A 21,081-nucleotide genomic window follows, 5' to 3' on the forward strand; every position below is an offset into this window, starting at 1 on the left:
TGGTTTGTAATTTGCAGAATCCACCACTTCTCTTGATAAAAATCAGCCACAAGGGTTAGAATGCTGTTATTGTGGTGGGCACACACAAATACAGCATTTCCTGTACTAGTTCAAATACTTCTATGTACATTTAGAAGGATAATGCATATTTATATACATAATATAAAACCTGCTATAAACCAATTCAAACTATGTATTTCAAACAGCATCTATCATATTTTGTGTCACCACTGCATTTCAGCTGTAAACAGAGATTGATACTAGGATATCTTACATGGTACTTCCTTTTATCCTAATAGTGTATTAGTGGTACACGACACACCATGCATTTATCTCTGGGCAGGGTGGTTTGACAGCTGCTGTGGGTGGGTGGTCAGCTGCTTGCTTCTAAAATTGTGCACCTGAGCTTTTGCAACCTCAGTTCAATAATACAGAACCATTCACCATCAGTACCTGCCTGAAACTAACAAAAACTGAAAATACCTGCGAAATAGGAAATGCAACACTTCTGCCAAAATAAGTGGAGACCAGCATAAATATAATTTACTTTCAGTCTAATAGGTCTGCTTTTTTTTGTTTTGTATTTTCTGTGTATGTTGAAATGGGATAATCTCAGCACTGAGCTACTTGAGCGGGGTATACAATCTGGGCTTGAACTCTATTAACTATTCTTCCCCCCCCTCCCCTGAATTATGTCAGTATTAAAACTTTCTACCTTTCAAGGGGTGGTAGTGCTTTGCTCTTCTTCAGCATTTCAGGATTTCTAAATCAACCTAAAAGCATAAGTACACACTGCAGGGCTTTTTTTCCTTTCCTTGGTGAGGATGAGGCATACATTTGCTCTGGAGCTGGCTCTAGAGACTGAGGAGTACGTACAGAAGAGCTCGCTGCGTCGGTGTCTGTGCCATAATAGTTGCTAGAAAGCGCCTTACTCGCTCTGCAGCAGCTTCTAAGGTAAAGCCAACACCGCTGCTGTTTTTCCTTATAAGGGAAACAGATACTATTTAAGTTTTTTCCTTAAGCCGCTACATAGGTGCAAAACGCTGCACCTCTAGGACATGTATGTATTTTTAGACGGAGGCACAGGCGTCCACTTCCCCCCCCAGTCCTGTGTTACGCACTTCGCTGCTCGGCATCGGGACGAGCCCAGATGCTAACGCTTCTGCCTCCGTGTAAGCCGGGGGGGGGACGGCCCCGCGGGGTAACCTGAGCAGGCAGCGCTGCCCGGCCGCGGCTTCCCCCGCGGCCGAGGGAGGCGGCAGAGCCCCGTCCTCCCGGGCAGGACCGCAGGCTGCCTGCGCTCCCGGCGAGCCTCTCGGGGCAGAGCATCCCCCGCTCCAGCCCCGGGCCGGCGGCTCGCCGCAGGTGACCGGCCGCGGGGCTCGCCAGGGGCCTCCCGCTCCGGGAGCCGCCCGGGCACCGCCGAGCGCCCCCGGAGCCCCCCGGGTGGCGGTTCGGGGGTGGGGGGGACATTTTTATTCACCTCTCTCTCGCGAGAAAGTGTTGCGCGGGCGATACTTGAAGAGGAGGGGGGGGAGAGAGGAGGGGAAAAAGGAGGAGGAGGAGGAGGAGGAGGAGGAGGAGGAGGAGGGAGGGAGGGAGGGGGCAGCTGGAGCCGCAGCTGGAGCAGCGGTGGGTGCAGCGGCCGCAGCTGGAACAGCAGCGGGAACGGCAGCCGGCGGCGGCGGCTCCAGCGGGTGCGCGCCCCTCGCAGCGGGCTTCTCCCGGGGCGGGCGGGCTGGGCGCGGGGCTCCCTGCCCGCGGCGCGCCCCGGCCGGGCACCGCGCTCCAGCCGCCGCGGCTCGCCGCGGTGCCCGGCTCGGGGAGCCGGGAAGGGTTCGTGCCCGGGAGACGCTTCCAGCCCCGGAGCGGCTCCGGGAGCGGTGGCGGCGGCCGCGGGCTGTCCGCGGCGGGCGCGGCAGCCCCCGCGGATGCTGTTGGAGGGAAGGTAGAGTCCGCGCGGCTCCGGGCAGCGCCTCGCCATCCCCCGCGGCCGCCGCCTCCCGCGGGCGGGCTAGCGCCGGGCTGGCCGGGGGCCGGGGGCGCGGGGCGGCCGCGCCCGCTTTTCCTCGGTCCCTAACCCTCCCCCCCCTCCCCTTTTCTCTCCCCGCAGCTCGCCTTGGAGAGGCCGGTCGGAGGCAGGGCGGCGGGGACCGGCGGACTTCGGCGGCGGAGAGGAGGCGGCGGCCGCTCGCAGCCCGGGGGCTCGGGGGACGCGATGTGGCGGGGGCGGCTGCTGGGGATCGCCCTGGGAGTTGCCGTGCTGTGGGCGTCCCAGGCGGGCGCCGCCGCCGCCGGGCACGCCGAGGGGGTGAGCGCCAAGGAGAGCCGGGCCAGCCGGGCCAAGAGGCGAGGGCAGGGCGGCGGCGGGCACGACGCGCTCAAAGGGTAGGTGCGGGGCCGGGCCCCTCCCGGGGTGCCGCCGTGCGGGGAGCGGGCGTAGATCTGGCCGCATACGTGTGTGCGCGCATCCGTAGCCGCTGCCCTGTTGCGGTGGGAGCTGGCGGGGGTGGGAGAGCTCCGCGGCCCCCCGCCCCCTTGGGGCTGCCTCTGCCGAGGGGCAGGTTGGGCTGAAGGGGGGGGGGGGGCGCCGGACGCCGCCCGCAGCATCCCGGGGTAGCGCCGGGGCCGGGGAGCGCGGAGCCCCGACGGCCTCCCCCCCCCCCCCCCCCCCAAGCTGTCCCCGGGGCAGGGCGCTGGGTCCCTTGCGCGCTGCAGCCTCACTTCGCCTTCGGGTGGGTGATGCTTCGTGAGGATGAGGCGCTGCAGCTCGGAGGTCCCTCATTTAGCTTCTGGGAAGGACATAGCTAAAGGCACACTGCGGGCTCCTGCATTCCTCCGGCGTCCCGTATTTCTGCTTTGCATAAAGCAGAGTAGCGACGAGGCCCAGAGAGCACGGCGTGTGTGCCCTTCCCATTAGCTGGCCTCTTTCATCTCCACCTTAAACCTGTGCATCTCCTCTTGCACTCAAGTGGACTGTCTTTGCGTATCTGGTGTTCCTTGTGACCTGGGGACGGCAGGGGGCAAGAATAGGGACCATTTTTTGGTATCAGAGCTCTCTAGTACTAATATGAGTGAGCCCAAGCATACACGAGTTTAAAATCATTATGAAACGTTGTGGTACATGCTTAGCAGAGTGGCTTTTTTAAAGGGTGAATCTCTGTCAGGCAAACTGTTTTACCGATTCTAACGGAACACCTTTCCAATGCAAAATGGTTAAAGTCAGCCGAAAGGCATTGCGTGTGTGTGCATTTGAAAGCTTAGTTCACTGTAAAGGTGAAAAGCTTGCAATACTGGAAGAAAAAAGAGGTTTCCTTTTTCAGGTCTTCCAATGCACCTTTTCAGCCCGTAGCCAGATTTTTCACTCATCAGGCAGAGGGGAAATGTAGCAAAAACTATATGGAGATAGTTATGCTTCAGTAAGGGATGCGAGCTATTTTCTTTCTTTTCCTGATTTCCTCAAAAAGGAGCTGTTACAACTTCATTTTTAGAGGCCTTGTTGAATATGCTTTAATTCCTTGCTAACTTCCTCATACTTGTGTAGTACTTTTTATTTATATTCAGATTTGCAATCTTGGCTTTTTTTTTATGTTTGCCTGATTGGAAAAGGTTTGTGTTTTTAGGTCCCCATGCTGCAAAAATGGATGCAAGCTGTCGGTATTGTTTTTCAAGGATCTGATTTTGTAGGGTCAGACTCTCTTATTTCATTTCCTTATACCTTGTCACGAGAGAAATAGTTGGACAAAGTAGATTCTTCCTGTAACAAAAACTAGGAGGTGAGGAGGACATGCAGTAAAGTTTGTAGGACTAATTGCACAATAAAAGATGATAAGGAAAAATATTTATCAGAAAGTGCCTTTATTCTTCAGGTAGTTTTAATAAACTTTCTCATTATAGAACTCTGAGTTAATATCAAACTGACAAACACCATTTTCTGATCAGTGGGACAGAGTATGCCATCTAGCACATGTGCTGACTTGATGGACTTGGTGGGAGTTAGAGGCACGTTAGCTGAGGCTAAAATTTCTTTGGTGAATGTAACCATTGCTCTAAAACTGTGCTGTTTAGACAGTAGTAATAGTGCATCGAGAGATGATATTTCAAGTGTTAATTATTTTTGAAATCTAAAATGGGATAGGGTAAGTATTTAATCTTATGAGTTGATTTTTATGTTTAACTGAAGCCTTCCATTTTTTATGTACTTTGCAATGATTCCGCCTTTTACTGTGTATTATCTATGAGATACATCTCTGCTTAGTAATCTGCAAATTTAAAGGTAATGGCAATATCCATTTTTTGTATTTTATGTCTTGGTCAATTATTTGGAATATTACAAATCTGAATGGGTGCCCTTGGGAAGCAGGTTCTTAACAAGGATATAATAATTTGCCAGATAATCTGAGATACAGTAAAGACAAAACAAATTATTAGTTTGGTTGCCTGTCAGACCTTTTCCTGTAACTCTCATTTGAGACTGAGTGTAGAGTTCCCAAATTGCTTGGAGGAGATTGTTAACACACACAGTCATCTTGATCATTGTTGGGTGAATCCTGCTGGATATTTCCAGTTTAGAACTTGTGAGCGCTTCCTTAGGTGTGGTACTGTACTGTACAATATGAATAAAAAGAATTGTCATTTTAATAGACAAGGTTGGAACTAATTCTTTGGAAAGCCAGATGGAAAACATATTTTGAATGTACAGGAACTGTATATACATTAGACAAGGAGATTTCATTGTTATTGAAGGACTAAAACACTAAAAATACGATTTTACAAGAAGACATACTATTTTTTTAACTTGTTCATCAGTACAAATACATTTGGGAATCTGAGAGTTGTAATACAAGTCATAACAGATGCTGGGGAACTTTAATTTCATGTTATTGTAGTTGACTAAGACTTTTTTTCTTTCTGCCATGAACTCCTGCTCTGAATGTAGGAGCATGGAGACACATTTTTAGAGAAAACCCTTTACATTTAGATTTTTTGTGTGATTACAATGGCTATTGAAAGTCTTTTAGCATTTAAAGGTATTGAGGTTAGCCTCTGTGTGAATACTGGCCGTGTATGTTAAAATGAAGAAGCCTAAGATGTTTCAATTCTTGTGATTTTCCCCACTTACTTACATTTTTTACTCCACGCTGTTGATGGCGGAAGATGTTTGCTTTTGTCCTTGTGACCTTTGCCTCATTGTTTATGCCAGCGAGCTGTCTGAACATATAATATGATTCTGGAAGTATATTTTAACTTTATAAATTATTTGGAAATGCCTCTTATGTACTAATTTTAAGACCTTAAGCCTGCTGCTCATGTAGTTTAAACTGGTCCAGCTATGAAAGCATTAGCAATGAAGTCCTTGTAATGCCATCTGTGTTTGGTTTAAGGCAATGTGTATTATGTGCTAATGTGGGGTGCCTCTAAGTGATCAGCAAGCAATCAGAATAAAGGCAGTAATTATTTCAGAATATAACTAGATTCTTCATTCATGGAAATGTTGCTGGAATCCATTGTGATTCAGCAAGTTAAAATAATAAGCCATCACTGAGACACTTTTATTCTCTGGATCCCCAAAACTTTAACACAAATATTAATGTATTGAATTATAAGGCATCAAGCTATTATGCTGCTACCCCTTAAACACCTAAGAATGCAGCATCAACTTCTGAAGAAATAAAACCTACAAAACTGGCCATGAATGGGAAGTTCTTTCTAAATGATACTTACTTGAAGTCAACCATTTATATGTGTTTCAATCATTTGAATATAAAGTAAAAAAAATAAAAAATTACTCGTGATTTGGTTGGTACTTGACTGAGTACAAGAAGTATTGTGCTTAAAGATCTTGGAATTAATTAGGATTTCCCATTTTCTGATGATGCTAGACAAAGACCTCAAACTCTAATGAGGATCAGTCAGTTAGTTCTTAATAATATTTTAAACAATGTTTTTCATGTTTATCAGTCTCTTCTCAGTATAATGGCCAAAGAAAGCAATTATTTGCCTAACAAATAGCTCAGCAGAAATTTTAAAAGAACTAAAATTTCTTCAAGATAGCTGAATTGTGACATGACTCTAATTAAGACACTAATTAAATGCATTTGTGCAAGAATGATTTAATTTCTTTGTTTTTATTAAGTTGAAATGATAGTGAATATTGCGGAACAGAATAGTTGGCTCCAAAATGATTCCTAAAACTCTTGGATTAAAGCTATTCAACAGGGGATTGAATTTTTTTGGACCAATTTCATTTGGTCATCCCAAAGAAGTCCACAGGTTTACTGATATGCTTACTTGAGTAAACTTGATTGGATTTGACCCTTTTTATGCATGACTGCTCCCTAAAATAAAATAAATCTTATAAATCTATAACATAATTCCAGTATTCAACTATATAATTAAGGCTTCTGGTTTTAGTTTTAAACTAATATTTACCACTAAAAGCCTGCTGAAGAAAAGGAGACTTTCCGTACCGGTAAATATTGGTTTATACTGAAAAACCTGAAACATTTTTGTTACCACTTTTGGCCTGCACACCTCTGGCCAGCTGCTGGTGCCACACCTTGTCAGTGTCACTCTGTGAGCAGGAGGCAGCCTGAATACTTGGGGATAAAAATCTTAATTAAAGATACCTGCAAGTTGATATAATACTGCTGTGCTGAGCACTCACCTGGCTTCCAGGTGGCATGGCCAGCCTCCTTCCAGTCCTCTGTGCCTTACGGGGTAAAGCCTATATGGAGGATGAAGAACTTTTATGCCAGTGCATCCTAATGTAAGACCTGAAGTCCTTGGCAACTACACGTAGCATTAAGATTCTGCACCTCTCTGAATTTATTTGCCGATGGTTGTGATGCTATTTTTTTTCTTATTACATTATCCTTGGAAATCTACTTCTAGAGTGAAATGAGTTCATAGATCTTGGCGCTGTGTCTCATCTACATGTTTCCTTTCAGTAGGACTGTATGATGCGATTTGATGTAGGTGTGACTTTCTCTGGGGAGCAGGGTGTATGGATGAGGAGTAGGGAAAGCAGATGGAACCGAGCAAGAAGCCAGCACAGAATCTATTCTGTGGCTGGCAATAGCTGTTACTAACACTTGCTGAAGGGTTAATATTTAAAGAGGGAATAACACATTATTTTAAGTTCTGATCCTATAGATATCTTCCCCTGGCTGTCACAATAGGTTTTAATTACATCTTGGAATATACTAGTTCAAATACTGTATGGAAATTTTAAAATTCATTTAATGAAAGCTGTCTGACAATAGTCTGCACTGGATTGCTTTAAGCAGAGCCAGTAGCAATGCAAAGCTCCCATGCTAGCATTCTTGTTTTAGTTCCATGTTGTTCTTCAGCCTGAAGAAAAACAGTAAAAAGTAAATAATCTTCAGGCCTACATAGTCTTTGTACTCTCCACTTAGATTTCCAAATCCTGTCATTCAGATACCATCTCTTTAAAAGGCATGGCCTTAATCCCATTTCTGGTTTATGATTTATGGGGATGGAGTTCTGTGCCGGCGTAGTTTGTAGTGCAGACTTAGGACTCAATTCGTTTTGGGCGTGCCAGTGAAAAACCATCCTATGGTTAAAACTTTTGGTGGGTACTGTTGTAGTCTCCCTTTCACTGGTGAGTGTCTTAGGCACATGTGATTCTGTTACTAACTGCTTAGCCAGTCTTCCCCCAGTGGTCTTTTCTCATATTATAATTGTAGCCCGACACAAGTGGTTTTGAAGTGCCATGTTTCGGTTTGAAATTTGAATCAGACCACCACCCCCACTCCCCCCCCCCCCCCCCCAAATACATTAGAGGAATACTTTTTTCCCATACGATGATAGTAAGTCACAAATAGAGCAGAGGAAAAAGGCTACAATAAACAGTATAGCGACATTCTTGATGTACTGTATGAAATGTGATTGTTTTGGAGATATTGTAAAATTGGCTTGGGGGACACAGATGAAGCAGGTTTCCTGTCACCAAGCACCACTTTGCCAAGGTGACACGTTGAAGATCAGGAGGGCAGGATTGGATGTAATTCTTTCCCTTTCTTCGCCTCATTTGTTTGTTTGTTTGTTTAGGGCTGCATAGCTCTTGGCTGTATCAGGCTGGCCTGATAATGCTGACCCAGATGCTGCAGGATGGGTCACAGCTGGCCTGTGATAGGTTTGTACTTTGTGTACAGAGTGAGTGGAGAATTTCATGTGGGGTTTGCCACTTTGTGTCCCATCACAGGAAGGTACTTTGCTGTTCTCCATCCTGAGGGGTCCTGTGTAAGGCTGATTGTGGCTATGACTTAATTTCTTGGCAAGTTAGAAACAGGTTTATGCTACAGCTCTTACTCAGAAGACAAGACTTGTCGTGGTTTGTGCTTTGTTTCTTTCCTTGTGTTCCAGGTAATCATTTTCTTCCATGGATTTGTGATGGAATTGTCTAATCTTTTGTGTGGTGTTGTTTTTCTGGAGACTTTCTGATCTCTGTTGGTGTTTAGCTCAACGTTCATTGAGGGGGGACAGGTGGTGTTCAGTCTTTAGAAACTGGAGACATAAAGAGTTGGGGGAAGAACAGCACCTGCAGAGAGTGCATCTGCTTGCAGCAGGGTACAGCAGGTTGCAGTGCAGGTTTCCAGGGAGAGTTATTTGGAGGAGGCAGAAGAAGCCTCTGGCATGTGGCTGGGATGCTAACCACAGATGCACTTTCCTCAATCAAGACCCCACTTAAGGTTTATAGAAGTAGACTTCTTCCCTGTTTTTAGACATCACAGGATACATTTTCTGTTCAGTGGTGGTTCTGCAAGTTGTTCACCAGATTCGGTCTGATCTGGGTATGTTTGCCTTGTTAACTGGATAAGCTACTACTCTATGTGCAACTTCACAGTGCTGTGCCAGAACTTTTGGGGCTATACTGGGCTTTAGGATGCAGACTTGAAGTAAGCATAGGGCTGCTGTCAGTTTATTTGGGAGCAATGGGAGGATCACTGGGTTAGGGTTTGGCAGGGACGGTCCGTCTGTCAGCTTCATTTACAGTGGTCCTTATTGAATAAAATTGCAGCTTCTGTTTTCCTGTATGCTTATTTGCCTTTCCTGTGGTGTGTTGTTCAGCAGTGCTGCTCACTTAGGACAGCTTTTTTCATTGTCATTCATCTTCCATCCTACAAACTTCAATGTTTTGCATATGAGCTTCAATATGAGTTTTGGCAAGGGTCTCTTTAAATACATTCATGGACTCAGCAGCCTGTGATTATTAGAATAGTACTACCCAGAATTCAAGACCCAAACTGTTTAGCCACATGGATCACCAGGAAAACCTCCTCTTGGTAGAAGTGTAGTAGACATTGGCTAATAGAAAGCTATCTGTGCTTAAACAAGACTTTAGGAGCTAGGGATCTTTGAATGTATACATATGGAAATAGTAAGAAATTAATCATTAGCTTTTTTGCTTTGCAATAAGGTCACCTTCCATCTCGTTCCTCTTCTTCATCTCCTTGCTGAACCATAAAGATGAAGAGGATATAGATGCTTGTGTGTCAGTTTGGTCTTACTCCTCAGACTTAGTAAATATTTTTGTAGAATGGAACAATTGTGGCCTGGAGTGTTTCTGATTAACCATCACACTCTGCTGGAAAATGTATTTGTAGTTCTTTGGTCTTGTATTGTGGATGTCTCCTTTGGCTGTTTCTCATCCATTCTGACTTTCCCGCTTCAGGTCTGGGTTGTTTTTGGTTTTTTTTTTAAAGGATTTCAGAGCTACTGAACAGCCTCATTCATGCTAAGGTTGGTGTGCAGGTAGAGGCATGAGAAGAATCATTTGATTTTTTTTGTGACAACTCAGTAAAGTTGGGCTCTTCTTTGGAAGGTACATTGGCAGGTAAAATGTAGCCTGTTAAATTAAAACCTATGCCTTCTGGTTTTGCTTATACATCTTCACTGAAGTATGAAGGAGTTCTAGCTTTTATCTAGAAGAATATTTTGAATGTTGACTTGCTGGAGAATCTGTTGTTTTCCTTTCTACTTCTCATTTTATGAAATGATTCATGACCATTAAAGCCTCAGAAATACCAAATGAAAGCCACAGTTCTTTTGTCTACAGTCTTAATCATTTTCATTCTCTTTTTCAAGATTCCCTCTCTCTCATGTTTTGCTGGAGGACATCAGAATATCCAGTGATGTTCAGCTGAGGTTTCAAACTAAAGTTTGTTTCCTTTCAGGAACATTTTTTTCCTGTCTCTTTTCTCCTTCTTTGTTTTTTCCCTCTGATACTTCATCTTTTTCTCTTCCCTGTATACACAGTAAATTACCAGTGGCTGCTAGGGACAAGGTGAACTAAACCAGTGGGATCCGTATCAACAGGGTTTTCCTATTGCCTTATGGGAGACATGCAGATAACTGGCCTTTTGAAAACACAGTATCACTATCCTAGCAAGGAGGCAGAGGGTAGGATACAGATGTGTTGTGAAGGGAGTAGGAGAAATGCTGCTGTGTTACCTAAAATCTTCCAGTAGCCTAAGGGAGAGCACTTCAAAACACAAGTTAATGGCATTGCTTAACGCCTAAGGCCTAAGGGCGTTCACTGACAAGTATTGATAGAAGTGTCAGGTTTATGAGACTCCCTAAATGCTTGCATTTGCTCCAAGGTAGGGATGGTGGGTGGCACCAGCTCATCCCGCAGCCTCTGGGAAAGCCTTGACAAGCGGCTGGCTAGCCTTGGGGCTTGGCTGGCAGAGATCCTGAGCTTGCCTGTGTGCTTTCTCTTGGAGGTGTACCTCCATCGATAGCCATTAGCAGGTACATGGTGAGTGTGGGAAGTGGTGCAGGAGGTGTAAAGTGGTCTCTCCCTGTTGCCTATTGGAAGTGACATCTGGAGAGCTAAGCATTGCCCTAGCTCACAGTTACATGTTTCCCATGGGATGCTATTTAGTGCTACCAGGGTAGAAAGGCTATGATTTCTTGTCCCCTGAATGCACCTCTCTCTCTCTTTTTTTTTTTTTAAATAAGAAAGCACCTGCTGGATGCCTACTGTTTACCAGCTGTGCTTGTCTGGCCCAGCAGATAGTTTTTTGTAGTGGCATACTTGTACTTTACATGTCTTATACAGCCGTGTAGATTGGGCATCGAACTGGACCCATTGACATTCTCAAGTAGAACAATGAGGGAATATGTGCCAGAAACGCGTCTGTCCCTGGCTATGAATGAGAACAATGCCTGGCTGTCAGGTTAGATGAGTCTGTCCCTGCAAAAGAGACGGTCAGATTTTCAGAGCAAGTGCGGAAGAATTCACTTAATGTCAAATGCTGTTGTTGTATTGCTGTATTTAGCTGTCACAGTGTGATGGAAGTTAGGGTTAGAAAAGTGTTCAGTGTTGCTGTAGGAAACTTGCATGTCATTTTGAACTCTTGACTTGCACATAGGCCGGAGCCAAAGATACCCGTAGAGCTGCTCAGCATGTTATTTTTTCAGTTGAACTGAGCCAGGATTCTGGGACAGCGGTATCCTTACTGTCAGAGTGAGAAATAGTTATCGTATTAGGCTCTCTGCATGGCACAAATGTCCAGGCTCACTTATTGCATGGTAAAAATGAATACATCAGATGCAATCCTTTGCGTGTAAAAAATATATTTTGCTTAAAAATGCGTGCTTATCCTTTATAGGATAATGGAAGCTAAATTTCATATTTGCTCTCAAAGTCTAGCGTTGTTTCCTAGATTTTCCTTTTATATGATTGAAATAAATAGCTTCAAGAGTCGTCTTAATAATCTTCACCAAATAACGAAAAAGGGCACAGTGACTGAAAACATCCTGTTTTCTAATATTTAGCTAAACAACAGAGAAGCAATTCCTGTTTAAAGTATTTGGGGTACCTGGAAATGAGGCTTATGCATGTTAAATGCAGACCTGTGTTTGTGCTTTTTGCTCTATCCCATCAACATAGTTAAATTTCTCAGTTTGCGGATGCGCTCACTGGAAGCGGTGAGGTCTAAGGACAACCAGGCTTCTTCACTGGGCTGTCATATGCAGAGTGGTATGTGTCAGGTGGCTTGGGAAGGCTGCCCATCCCGTGCTGTAGCCGTTAGCTGCTGCGTCCCACTGGGAACTGGACCTTCCCTTCCCAGTTCTGCTTTGCTTGCTGCTCCTAGGCGGAGGGGTTAGGCACCAGCGCAGCAAAAGGAGGTGCTTTTGGTATTGACCTCTAATTTGTGCACCAAGTACGTGGCTTCTGTCGTTTAGGTGGGGAGGGACCTTGGAAGGCCATGTGGTCCAACCCCTGCTCAGAGCAGGGCAAACTTAAATCGGGTTGCTCATGGCTGTGTCCGCTAAGGTTTGGAGTATCTCTAGGGAGGGAAATTCTTGATTCGGTGGGAAAGCTGAGTAAAGCTCCAGTGGAGTCAGCAGAGCTGGGCCGCTCTGTGCTTTTAGCATTTCCTCTGAGATGCTGAGAAGTTTAGGAAGGTACATAAAGCTGTTTTACAGCAAAAGGTATAGATCTGATTATGTCTCTGGAAAATGACTAGTAAAAGCTATTCGTCTTCACGTTCTGGAGCCTTAGCTACTATTTCTTAGTACATTGGTTGTATTCAGACTTGGCTACTATTTCTTAGTATGCTGGTTTTATTCAGACTTAGACAACTACACTTTTAAGACCAGCCTACCATTTTTTCAGGTTTGTGATGCTTTTTAACTCCTAGTGCAAGCATGGAAGCACCACTCCAATTCTATGATCAGCAAATAATTCTGGGTACAGTTTTAGCAGGTACCAGTGTTAGCCATGTAAGAAGAAAAATAGGCAAAGGCTTCTCTAAAAATAACCGTTGGCTGATGGTGTTGCTTTAAATTGTATCTCTTCTGCCAGAAAATTGGGTCCCTACGTTATATTAAACATATGTTAGCCACTGCAGCCAAATAGTTAATAGAAGTCCTTCATTAAACATTTTCTTGCAAGGAAGAATCCCTGTGTGTTTTCCTAGGGAGAGGAAAAGTGAGTTCAGGGAGCAATTAGAAACCCTTCCCAGTATCCCTGCATCTCAGCTGTAACTGGGGATCAGCTGTCTTACTCTCTCAGCCGCTCTCTGCCCACTCTGTCTGGTCTCTCTGTCTAATTTATTTGAGACCCATGTTTTGGGTTTGATTCAGCCTGGGTTACGCCAGCGCTGGCCGATGCATGGCAGTGCTGCTGACAAAATTTCCGCCTGAAGCCTTGCTCACAGCAATGCCAGAAACTCTTCCTCCCGTGGGAGCTGCAGATGGGCAATGCTTTCTTCGGTAGAGGGCTGTAATTTCCTCGAGGGGTCACAGGCAGGGCAGAGCAGGGATGTACAGAATTAGCACACCCCCCCGGGCAGGCTGCAGCACTGGGCTCCGACTGTGCCTCTGCCGGGGCCCTGGAGAGGACAGCCACAATGCTGGAGGTGCCCCCGCCGTTCTTGGGCTGGGTGGTGTTCCCAGCTACCGGCTTCACACGGGGCTTTTGAACACCTCCCTCGCTTCTCTGGCTGTCACGTACCCCCGCTGCCTGGTTGTATCTGATAAGACGGCACTGCCAAGCTTAGCATGATTTGCTTCCCATCGTTTTACATTTGTGTCCCCGCTCCATAAATCCACCCCCAACTGCTGGGTAATTGCGTGCAATTCTGGAGAGCTGGGCAGTCATTCATCCTTGCTGAGACAGGGCATTGCGAGCAGGAGTAGCAAGGGAGGGTGGGACCCTGTTGGTCCTTTTTGTGAGACAATGTCAGTGTTGCCCCATGGAGAAAGGAGACCGTTTATTTGAGAATGCGTGACGAGCGGAGACTGTGTTGCAGCCACAGCCCGGGGGTAGCACAGCGCTGACCTGGGGCAGAGCCACGTGTGTCCCTCTGAAGGAGCTGATGCTGCAGTCCTGCCTGGGCTCCATCCCCATGTGGGTGGGAAGGACAAAGCTTTACTTCGGAATCGGGGTAGAGGTTCCCTGCGGTTGTTCCTGAAGAGGAGTATCTTCTAGTTTGGTGCACGCACATGCTGTCAGCCAGACCTATCGCTCTGAAGTGTTGGTTATCAGAATTTCCAGACGAACGTTTTTCTCTCTGCTGCTCCCAGGCTTTTCTAGTTGATGACTTATGTCTTTTGATAATTATTCAACTCATTTTGCTGCTGAATTTGTACTTGCATATCATTAATCAAAGACATAATTTTTTGTTTATTTTGGACGTCTTTGATGAAACTCTGGGCATCAGTCATACTGTCTCTCAGCACCATACCATTACAGAAATCCTTTTATACTTTACAAGTTCATAAGTGACTCTAAAATTAAGTGAAAGACTTGTATTTTTTAAATTGCAATGGGAACAGCTTTGTTCCTGAGATGCTCTCTCCCTCCTCTGGGCTTTGGAGTGAAAGGAAGGAAGGTGCTGTGGGCACCGCAGGTTGCTTGGGATGTATAGATGCATTTTTGCTTATTTTATTATTATAAATCAGGTTTTATAACTGAACTCTGTTTGTAGTGCAGTTCAGGAAAACAGTTTTATAAGAATATAAAATGCTTCTTTAGTATTCATAGCCTATAACATCAGCAGGAAAATATGCTCTATTAAACACAACAGTGGGTAACTGTTTAAATTAAGTACCACGATAGAACCTTTACAATTTGATTGATGGTTTCCATGATTTACATGAGGTAAATTGTTATTCCCTTGAATACTTTATTTATTTATTTATTTATGGGGATTTATCGCTGTAGTGTCTGATCACCTCATAAATATCAGTGAATTTAATGTTCAAAATGAATTCTTTTTAAAGACATTTTGCAAATAGGCAGACGTAAAGAACACTCGCTCCCACTCAAAGAAGTAGCGTTCAGACTTTAATATAGGTTTCTTTTATAAGCTAGACAGCAGTTTTCTGACGAAAAAGTGTTCCACTGGAAAATGCACTTGTCAGGCTCAAACTGTTCCATGGAAGTACAGTTTGATGACTTTTTTTTTTTTTTTAAAGCTAAGCATGCTGCATCTGAGTTGGAGCTTCTTGGGTGTACGGCGTAGCCTACTCTGTGGACAGCTTCAAAGCTCTCAGGGTCTCTGACTTCATGGTTGCTGGCACATCTAGGTTTTCCAGAGCCCCATTTTGGAAACAGATTTCAAAAATCGGGTTTCCCCGTGGCACAGAAATCTGCTCCTGACTCTTAACTTGGACCAGATGGTCCCCAAAGCCATGTACTTGCTGAGACTGAAATTTGACAGAGTACCTAAACATCATTTTATGATCAGCTGTTTATAGATTCTTACCAACCCGGATCAGAAATAGGTGGTTTATGCCGGTAGGTTGTAACAGGTAGCAACAAACCCATTCTGTCTGTCTTAATAAGTTCCATTATTTCTTCTGACTGGAGAAGGTGAAAAGCAATCTCACTTGTCTGCTTGCCAGTCTTACTTGGCAGATGATCGTGGAGCAACATTTGGCATAGATGAACAGGGAACTCTAGGAAAATTACATGGTTATAGCCCTGCAGGGAAGTAGCTGACATTACTAAAACTGAATACATTGGAATTATATGAATAAGACTTTGAGTCTGTAACACCAGTTGCAGGAAGGGAAAAGGGCCCTGCAACAAGTCCAATTGTGTTGCTCACATTCACCTCGGTTACCACTTTGTAATTATCCAGAACCAGTGGAAGGTAATGGTAGTATCTGCTTTGACTTAAGTAATTTCTGGCCAAGCACTTAATGAAAAGACTAGGTGTCACCAAAGCTGGTGTAATCAGAATACTGGAAGTTGCATTAACAATGCAGATCCCTAAATAAATAGAGTATAAAAGTCTTGTTAGTTAGAAAATGTGCATAAATAGATGTTTGTATATATCGAGATTGTTTGTCTTAAGTTGCCTCACCATATGAGGTAACTGTTGTTTACTTAGACATTGCAATATTAGGGATGAAGAACTTTCTGAAAGACCAAGGACAAAATAATAATAGAAAACCCTTCCTAAAACAATAAACACTTTAAATCTGTCTCTAATCTGTAGACAGTATTTTAATAAAGCAGTTTCTAGGAAGTACTGGTTTATAGCTACCTTTAGTTTCATTAATTTATTGAGTAATTGTTCACAATATTAATAGAAGCTGTAAAATTTTCCTCTGATAAGATTATTAAACATACAACAAAATAAGGCACATTTTCCAATTTTTGAAGCTATTCTTACTGGTTTTACTTGCATGGATAGATGCATTAAATAAATAGGACAGGGTAGATTAAAAAAAAAAGATTTATTATTTGTGAGCGGTATAGAACCATTTCAACTTTTCTATTGTTACCAATAAAATCACAATAGGAATAGTGTCATGTCCTGTCATCTTTCATTGTAAACTCTAGTGATATAATTATTTGAAAGGGTAAACACGGATGAGAAGAACGGGTTGGAAAGAAAAATTCCTGTGGATCCATCATTTAAGAAGGGCAGTAGGCCCTTCATATTCATTTCACAGGACCCTGTCTCTTTACATGCACTCACATCCCACCCTTGATTTTTTTGATAGTAAGTAATTTTTTGCTAATGAAGCATTTACATATTTTGGCTCATTTATTTGGCTAATGTCATGGTTGGCATGTTTCACTCATAAATACATAGTTTTGCTCATGGACAAAGTACAGAAGAGTAATGTTGATTTAGATTAAAGAAGAGAAAGCAACATGAAGCTTAAAAATTATCAAAGAGCACTAGATTTCCTCTGTGTTCACTAATGATGTTGGGTGTGATCCCTCATTTTGTGTTTAAATGGGAGTTTTGCTCAAAAGCCCTGTATGCTTCTTTTCCAGATATGGAGTGATATGAGACAAGGTTTGGCCATTCTGTTCCTGTTGTTCAGATGTTACTGAATTGATTTTGTGTTTATAATGCAATTTTCAATTTGTGAAAGTGTATGTTACCTAAAAACCCCCACAACTGAAGGCATAGAGTTCTGCTAAAAACATACAACACTTCTAGATTTAATTATTGAAATGTATATTGCAGTGATTTACTTTTTCCGTTTTTATGCCTCTACTTTTAAAACATATTTCTGAGTAAAAATAAGAATTCTTCCTTTTTTTTCCAGACCAAATGTGTGTGGATCACGTTACAATGCTTACTGTTGCCCTGGATGGAAAACTTTACCTGGTGGAAACCAATGCATAGTCCGTAAGTTAATCCAGTTATGTGTTATGACTGAGGTTTATCTCTGTCCCTCTACGTCAGGGTATTTTTAATTGTGTACCAGAACTGAAATGGTTTCTATATGGTTTCAATAGCAGCTGTACATCATTTCTTTACCATTTTAAATATATTAAGCTAATATACAAAGTTTTGTGGGCTACATTGCAGTGATGTGATACCAGTATTTAACAAAGGATTAATCTCATCCACATGTTCTGTTTAAGTCTGTGGTAAAGGGATCCAAGGGGTGTGTGGACTCTCAGGAGCGAGTAGCAGTGGAATATGTTAATCTATTTAAGTAAATGGAAGGAGGCAACAGCATTGGGCCAGCAAGTACATTTTCTCTGCTTGTTTGGACCATATCCCTGAAATACATATGTAGGGATATAAATACATACATACATCACAGTGCTGTATGCATACTCATGTGTAATGGTACAACGTACCAGAAATAATTGTTAAAGGCACTTTGCCTAAGGCTGATAAGACCCTCTCCAGAGATACTGAGGCAACGTGCTGTCAGATGGGAATTATTACGCTTGTGTGTGTCTGGTGCAGAAATAAAGGGAGCATTGTAATGCTCCCTCAGTGCCATCCTTCCTCCAAGAGGAGTCTGGTAAAATGGACCACAGTTTCACTTTTCCAAGGAAATCTCCCTATATCTAGTGTGGCCTGCGGCATGTTCCCAGACCTTTTCATAACAGATTGTGAAGGTCTAGGTTTTAGCTGTCCGCTACAGAGATGCAGATGAACAGGAGGAGCTGTTTTAGAATCTGTTGTATGCAATTTAACGAGTTTGTAGGTATTTATGTTATGGTACTGAATGCATATTTTCTGTCAGGTGTTTTTTGTGTGTCTGGGGTTTTTGAAACGTATTTTAAAGGCATTTATGTTTTCTTTATAGCAATCTGCAGACATTCCTGTGGGGATGGATTTTGCTCTAGACCAAACATGTGCACATGCCCAAATGGTCAGATAGCCCCCTCCTGTGGTTCAAAATCAAGTAAGTATTTCTTCTGTGTCTTTGATATTGCTCTTTTGAGTCTGTGAAGCTACTAAGGTATGTAAGATAGTTCAGTGGTCAATATTTAAGACAAATAACCTCTGAGTCACCAGGCAGACTTTTACCACAGGAAAGAAAGTGTAGCCTTCTATGACAAAAGTGAAGAATGACTCAGAGACTAGCTATTGGGGACACTTTTTTTTTGCCAAATCAAAACCAAATTAGTTTTATGAGAAGCTATATTCATTTGCCAGTTTGTAACACTAATTCCACTCTTCCTTGCTTTCTGGAAAATGCCTTATCTCTATTCAACGCTGGACTTGCACTCATATACAGCACAAAAGTTGCAATGATAGAGAGATGACTTTTGACAATTGGCTGAAGTTGACTTGCTTTGTAATTCTACTCTCGTTTTGGGGGTTACTAAGCCAGACACTATGCTGTATTTTACATACATAGGCCTACAAGTATTATAGCATTTCATTGTCAGGCTCAGTACGTATCTTCTGAATCTAATATTGCTGACTTTATTCAAGTGATACTTCTGTAGGTGCTAGAGGCACAGAACTGGTCAAGGTTTTTAAGTGGATCAGCTTTTCATCAGAAGAAAACAGATGCTTTGGAAATGAAACTTCTCAGAGAGATGACTTTTCCTAGAAATGTTTGGATTTCAGGTTTTCAGGGAAGCTTCCTGAGATCCAGAAAAAAACAAGTAAAATTAAATTCATTCAATGAACCAGGTAGCTCAATGGCTCATCATGGGTAGAGTATCTGATATGAAGTAGGATTTTCCTTGGGATAGTATCTCAGTTCATATCTGAGATGCCAGCTGTTAAGTCCACTGTATTCTCATTTGAGTATGGTGCTTGTCTCTTAGAATGTATATGATTTTGATTTTTATATAAAATGTGAAGTTTCTGGGAAGAATTTTGGAGGAAACTGCTTCCCACAAATGCCCATAACTATCTGGACAACATGTTAAGTGAAGTCAGTGGGGGATGCACTCAGCTGAGGTCTGTAATATTATGCAAAATGGTCATCCTTTTAGTTCTGAATATCTTTTCAGACTCACTGTGTGGTCTGCTTTGCCCCTCTATTTTCTACCTTGCCATTTTTTTTTGCTTTCCTAGTTGATAAGAGTTTTCCCACATAACTGACCACTTCAGCTTGTGGCTTTAGCATCCTTTTCATGCAATAACAGTGGAAAAACAATAACAACTGTGGAATGTAATGGAATGGCATGTACTAAAATGGTAAATATTGTTCTTTGTAGTTCAACCCCTTTCTCAGGCTCCTGTGATGTCTGTTGGGGAGAGGCCAGCACGAGGAGGGTATGGAGCTCCCAGAGAGTACTGGAAGGAGGAAGGGTGCAAAATGCTGCACAAATGTGTGTGGTGTTGTGTTCCTGCCTCAGTTTGCAGCTACTATTTTACCAGGTGCATACGCCCTAATCCTGTAAGCCAGTAAAGGAAAGTATGACCTTCTCCCAGGTCCCCTTCGGGGTACAGAAGGAGAGAGATATCCCTACATCTGTCCCATGTTTTGGCACCTTTGTAAAAGGCAGGAACGAGTGGGCTTTAGTATTACCTCATTTTTTTTCTTAGGCCACACTGAAGTATTTTATGAGTCAAGACTTAAAAGAAAAACAGAATATGAGTAAAGTTACGGTTCTTCTTGTGGTTCTTTTTCTGAAATATTCTACCATTGATCTCCATAGCTTTAGCCTTCATTGGAGTTGCACAGATGAGTGGGTGCAAAAGGACTTTACTACAGTTTTTAGTCAAGCAGCTTCTAAAGTCTATACGACGTAGCTATTTTGGTTGTTGACAATTACTTCTCCTAGGTATGAATATTCTACTAATCATATTCTTTAATCAGTGCTGACATTATTTTCCTTACATTGCCACTCTCAAATGTTGCTTTTCTGTATACAATATAAGTATCAACACTTTACAAGTAGACCTAGCACTTGGCTTAAAAAAGATATTGTTTATATCTTGTTTAATCAGTGCAATAATTTAAGCTACATTTTGTGTGTTCAGTCATATCACCTTTATTTATTAAAACAAACCAATTCTGAAAGCAAAAGTGTCTTGAATTGTTGTAGAGAGAAAAGACTGCACTGCCTCTGTGCACTCTTGTGTAATAATGTTTATGATCCAGCACCTCATTAGGGCTTACAGAACATACACTTTCTGTAAGTCATTTGCTCTGTTGGCACTGTAGACAAAATCCATGAATACGTATTTACACAATAGACCACAATGACTTAGATCTGCTATTAGGAAACAAAGTAAACATACACATTAAAAACACAGTTTGACATCAAAGGGTTTCTGTCAACTCCCATTGGCAACAGTTAATATTTTGTCAGAATATGCATTCATGAAATCTTATTTTAATTATACATTTTAACAAATGAGAAAAAACTCTTCTTAAAATAATCAAAAAAATAAAAAATACATGATACAAGTTTGTCACATTCAAAGTACAAATAAAAAATATGAGTGAAAGTGCCACGATTTCTCGGGATTAAATGTATGGTTTCTGATATACGAGATGTGTCTCAGTTATCTTTTGGATATTTTAAGCTATGCGTGTCTTTAGTACTTAAAGAATCAGTAGTGGGCACAGATTTTATAGCATGTACAACCATAGGCAGAAACCGAATTCACGGTGGCTCTTGTAGACTGGTTGTCTGCCGGAATCAAATGATTAATGCAAATTGGAAAGCATGTGGATTGGAAAGCAAAGCAAAGCCTTCAAGTTTGATTCTTATGCAGGTCAGTTGTTGGGACTTTTCTGGTTACGAGTCAGCTTTAGGAATCCGATTCATGGTTGAAAAGAGCAACCGGTGGTTTTCTCAGCAGGGATTTTTGTGACATCAGTGAACTTGCTGGCCGAGTAGTGGTTATTTCTGTGTAATTA

General features: G+C 42.9%; 1 protein-coding gene across 1 annotated transcript in view; it reads left to right on the forward strand.

The window, feature by feature from the left end:
• Window positions 1-2,145: 2,145 nt before the first annotated feature.
• The window catches only part of FBN1 (fibrillin 1), a 159,233-nt gene continuing 140,297 nt past the window's right edge, over window positions 2,146-21,081 (forward strand). Inside the window, exons 1-3 of the mRNA XM_075045230.1 lie at window positions 2,146-2,388; window positions 17,053-17,135; window positions 18,055-18,153. Of these exons, the coding sequence (XP_074901331.1) occupies window positions 2,219-2,388; window positions 17,053-17,135; window positions 18,055-18,153 (352 nt within the window). The 5' untranslated portion in view covers window positions 2,146-2,218. The remainder of the gene's footprint in view (window positions 2,389-17,052; window positions 17,136-18,054; window positions 18,154-21,081) is intronic.

The sequence above is a fragment of the Buteo buteo genome, chromosome 13 (genome assembly GCF_964188355.1).
Source record: "Buteo buteo chromosome 13, bButBut1.hap1.1, whole genome shotgun sequence".
Classification (NCBI taxonomy): domain Eukaryota; kingdom Metazoa; phylum Chordata; class Aves; order Accipitriformes; family Accipitridae; genus Buteo; species Buteo buteo.